The 5,000-nt window shown below is 41.2% G+C and overlaps 1 protein-coding gene across 1 annotated transcript in view; it reads left to right on the plus strand.

Moving 5' to 3' along the window:
• The window catches only part of LOC135095585 (putative hydroxypyruvate isomerase), a 7,717-nt gene extending 3,402 nt beyond the window's left edge, over nucleotides 1-4,315 (plus strand). Inside the window, 6 exon segments of the mRNA XM_063996490.1 lie at nucleotides 39-217; nucleotides 812-915; nucleotides 917-932; nucleotides 1,366-1,461; nucleotides 2,045-2,139; nucleotides 2,326-4,315. Of these exon segments, the coding sequence (XP_063852560.1) occupies nucleotides 39-217; nucleotides 812-915; nucleotides 917-932; nucleotides 1,366-1,461; nucleotides 2,045-2,139 (490 nt within the window). The 3' untranslated portion in view covers nucleotides 2,326-4,315.
• The last annotated feature ends 685 nt before the right edge of the window (nucleotides 4,316-5,000 follow it).

Genomic DNA, 5,000 nt, shown 5'->3' on the forward strand with positions numbered 1-5,000 from the left:
TCATCCACACACCCACTAACACCCACCACCACCCACAGGATCCACATTATGGTAGGGAAATTTGACAAGAACCACACAGAGGAGGAACACGCGAGAACCTTGGAGAAGAACCTTCGCTACGCTGCCAACCTTTTGAACCAGGAGGGGATTGTGGGACTGATAGAACCCAAAAACTCCATCACCTTCCCTGGGTACTTCCTAAGCGACTTCGACACAGGTGCTTGCTGGTGTTGTGGGGTGTGTGAAGGTGTTAAAGGGGTATTTTAAGGGTTATATAGCTGTGTAGAGGTGTTTTAGGGTCTATTTTTGAGTGTTTTAGGGGTTTATTGAAGGTGTTGAAGGCTGTTTTACGGGTTATTAAAGGAGTTCAGGTGTTATATTGGTGTTCAGGGGTGTTTAAGGGCTTATTGAAAGTGTTTAAAGGTATTTTAGGGATTATATACCTGTGTAGGGGTGTTCTAGGGGTCATTGAAAAAGTTTAGGGGTATTTTAGGGGTTATTGAAGGTCTTTAGGGGTCTTAAAACTGTTATCTAGGGTGTTTTAGTGATTATAAAGATCTTAGGTGTGTTTTAGGGGAGACGAGTGGGTGTTCAGGTGTGTGTGGGAGTGTTGGGTGGGTTTTTCAGGTGTGTATCGCAGGTGTGTTGAAGTATATTGACTGACACCCTCCTCCTGACAGCTGTGTGGGGTTCAGGTGTGTGTGGGAGACTTGAGTGGGTGTTCAGGTGTGTGTGGGAGTGTTGGGTGGGTTTTTCAGGTGTGTATCGCAGGTGTGTTGAAGTATATTGACTGACGCCCTCCTCCTGACAGCTGTGGGTCTTATTTTCAAGATCGACTCGCCAAACCTGCGGCTACTTCTTGATATTTTTCACCTTCAGTTCATCAGTGGGAACATCACTCGTAACATTGAACGACTTGATGCCTTATACTGGTGAGTGTGTGTGTGTGTGTGTGTGTGTGTGTGTGTGTGTGGGGGGGGGGGGGAAGGGAGAGGGAGGGAGAGAGCTGTGTGTGTGTTAGAGAAAATGAGGCTTTTGTGTGTGTGTGTGTTTTGTGTGTAGAAAGTGTTGTGTGTGTGTGTGTGTGTGTGTGTGTGTGTGTGTGTGAGAGAGAGAGAGAGAGAGAGAGGAGAGAGAGAGAGAGAGAGAGAGAGAGTGGGGGGGACTGTATGTATGTGTGAATATTGTATAAGTGTGTGTGTGTGTGTGTGTGTCCTGTCTGTCTGTCTGTCTGTCTGTCTTTCTGTCTCTCTGTCTGTGTGTGTGTGTGTGTGTGTGTGTGTGTGTGTGTGTGTGTGTGTGTGTGTGTGTGTGTGTGTGTGTCTCTGTTCACCCACCACCACCACCACCTCTGTTCACCCACAGCCCACGTGCAGGTGTCGCAGCCCCCAAACCGCAGCGAGCCCCTTTCACCTGGAGAGTTAGACTTCAGCTACATTTTCCAGAAGCTTAAGGCGGAAGGTACGTATGTATGTATGGTTGTCTGGATGCTGTAAGGAAGGTTTGTCTGTTCATAACTCATTATAAAAAGATGACACAGTTTTTTTGGGGTGGTCGGATGCACGGATGGTTGATAGAATAGTGTGTCTGGATGGTTGTCTGGATGGTTGGGTAGTGTAAGGAGGGCTTGTCTTCATAACTCACTGTATATTAATGACGCAGCTTTTTTTGGGTGGTCGGATGCATGGATGGTTGATAGAATAGTGTGTCTGGATGGTTGGATGGTAAAAGAAGCCCCATATTGTCTTACCTTCTTGTGTACAGGCATTTTGGATGGACAGACGGCTGATTGATAGGAGAGTGTGTGGCTGTCTGGCTGGCTCTCTGTCTGTCTGGCTGGATGGATGGTTGTCTGGCTGTCTGTCTGTCTGGATGGATGGCTGTCTGTCTGGCTGGCTGGATGGTCGAATGGTATTAAAAGCCTTGAATCTTTAAATTTTTTTGCATAATTGTTTAAAAAATCATATTTAGCAAGACTGAATGATCTACTACTACTATTACTACTACTACTACTACTACTACTACTACTACTACTATTCCACAGGGTACAAGGGTTTCATTGGCGCGGAGTACGTTCCTTCCACCAAGAAAACAGAGGAATCTTTGGAGTGGATTAAAATATGTGGACTCACTTTCTAGGTAGAGAGAGAGAGAGAGAGAGAGAGAGAGAGAGAGAGAGAGAGAGAGAGAGAGAGAGAGACCTTAAATCTTTCCTTTTAATGTTATGTTGTGTTTATTTTATCATTACTGAGAGAGAGAGAGAGAGAGAGAGAGAGAGAGAGAGAGAGAGAGAGAGAGAGAGATTATCAATTTTCTCTTTTTCAGATGGTGCAAAATGAAGAGAAGAGAGAAAGAAGAGGAGGAGGAGGAGGAAGAGGAGAAAACAAAAGGAAGGAGGAAGAGGAAGAAGAGGAGAAGGAGGAAGAGGAGGTGATATTCTTATTAGTCTATTAGTATGGGGCTGGTGACGGCTGTTCTGTTATCTATAGTTTCTGGCATCTATACTTTACATCATCTATACTTCTGGTCATTGGGAAGGAATTTAAATGGTGTTTTTTTTTTATCTATTTATTTATTTTTTGCAAAGGAATTTATTTATATACAAAGACGCTGATTTTCCTGCATGGCTGGGCTTGTATGGGGTGCCTGCTGACTATTACTGGACTATCAGTTGACTATTCATGGACTATCCGTAAAATCCACCACATTTTCTCGATAATAGTCTTAAGTTTTTTGTCTTAAACTGAGGTTGTAACAAATTCATGACCTTATTTTTATTATTATTATTTTTTTTTACAATGTATCAGTTTATTTATTTATTTATTTATTTATTTATTTATTTATTTATTTATTTATTCCACCCCTTTAATATCGAGTGTCTTCAGCTTGTGCGCATAACGAGAAGGGAAGGAGATGTGGTGATGCTTGTGTTCTGCTTTTAAATTAGTATGTGATTATTCTGCTTACCTCTCCTTTACAAACTAACACAAACAACTTATTTTCCTCTACAAATAAAGACACTCTCTTCATTTTCCCCTACAAACTACAAACTCTAACACAAACAATTTATTTTCCTTTACAGACTCAAACTCCATTTCCCTCTAGAAACTCAGACAACTCCTTAATTTTCCTTTACAAACTCACACAAACTCCTTAATTTTCCTCTACAAACTCAGACATAACTCCTTAATTCTCCTTTACAAACTTAAACTCCTTATTTTTCCCTTAAACTCAAATAAACACATTTTTCCTTGCAATTTATTCATCTCTGTACAAAAACAGACCCTTCAATTTCTTTACCTTCAACCAAACCAAATCTGCTGTGTCTATTAAGGGCTGTGGCTGTTTATATTAACACAGCCCCTTCTAACACAGCACTGGGGGGCTGTGGGGTGCCTTGACTACTAACACAGCTCCCCATAAGCTCCCCTAACAGAACACTGGGGGGCTGTGGGGTGACTGCTAACATAACCTCCCCTAACACAACACTGGGGGGCTGTGGGGTGCCTTGACTACTAACACAGCTCCCCATAAGCTCCCCTAACAGAACACTGGGGGGGCTGTGGGGTGACTGCTAACATAACCTCCCCAAACACAACACTGGGGGGCTGTGGGGTACCTAAATGTGACTCAACCTTTGCCAAACCTTCACTAATCTTTAAGTTAACATGGTAATACAAAAGTGGCTGTGAATGCTGTGGTTTCTACTTACACTATGAGCTGTGGCTGTTAATGTACTTAAAAAATAAATGATTTTTTTGTGGTTTTCTTCAGGATAAAAAAAATAAATGGTTTTTTGATGTGGTTTTTTTTTTCAGGATTAAAAAGTTATTTGTGGATCTACATGAAAATAAATGGGTTTTTTTTTTTTGGTGTTCTTAAGAATTGTTAGTTTTCTAGAGTATTTTTCTTCAGGATTATTATTAAAAGTTTGTGTACTAAAAATAAATGGATTTTGGGAGTGTTTTTCTTAAGGATTATTAAAGATTAAAGGTTTATTTATTTTTTTCTCAAGGTTTATAAAAGTTTAGTTTAAAAATAAGTGGGATATTTGACGTTTTTCTTAGGGATAAAAAGTCTATTTTTAGTAATTCATTTAAGGTTAATACAGAAAAGGTGGTTTTGGGGTTATGCCTAATTAGAGAAATGTAGTTATAGGGCTATTTATGCCTATAACAAGATCTTTATTTATTATACCTTAGACTCCCGAGAACTTATTATAAACCTCAATGTTATATTTATTTACTACCTTGAATTCTATACCTCTCCAGCGAAAGACCATTGGGGTAATCATTATTATTATACCTTAAAGAACCCCACTATTTTATTTATACCTCAAAGACCCTCCGGAGAAACACCATAACACTCAGAACCCCCCAAAAAAAAACAATTAAAAAAAAATAAATAAAGTTTGGGAGTCCTCGACTTTATACTCTAGGAAACTCATAACTGGCAACACTGCAAGCCCTGAGTCTGACACGCTGGGTATGGAGGCTACGAAGGCGGTGGTGGTGGTGGGCTGGCTGGACGTCCCACAGTCTCCAGCCACAAAGAACTGGAAAAAAAGAGGAATTGAAGAGTTATTAAGGGTATACAGAGAGGGAGGTGTATATGTGGTGTGTATGTTGTTACGGAGGCGGTGGTGGTGGTGGTAGGCTGGCTGGACGTTCCCACAGTCTCCAGCCACAGAGATCTGGAAAAATAGGGGAATTGAAAAGTTATTAAGGGTATACACAGAGAGGGAGGGTGTATATGTGTGTGTATTAAGGGTATACACAGAGAGGGAGGGTGTATATGTGTGTGTATGTTTATATGGAGGCTACGAAGGCGGCGGTGGTGGTGGTGGTAGGCTGGCTGGACGTTCCCACAGTCTCCAGCCACAGAGAACTGGAAAAAAAAAAGGAATTGAAGAGTTATTAAGGGTATATACAGAGAGGGAGGGTGTATATGTGTGTGTATTAAGGGTATACACAGAGAGGGAGGTGTATATGTGGTGTGTA

This window comes from Scylla paramamosain, chromosome 49 (assembly GCF_035594125.1).
Source record: "Scylla paramamosain isolate STU-SP2022 chromosome 49, ASM3559412v1, whole genome shotgun sequence".
In the NCBI taxonomy this organism is placed as follows: domain Eukaryota; kingdom Metazoa; phylum Arthropoda; class Malacostraca; order Decapoda; family Portunidae; genus Scylla; species Scylla paramamosain.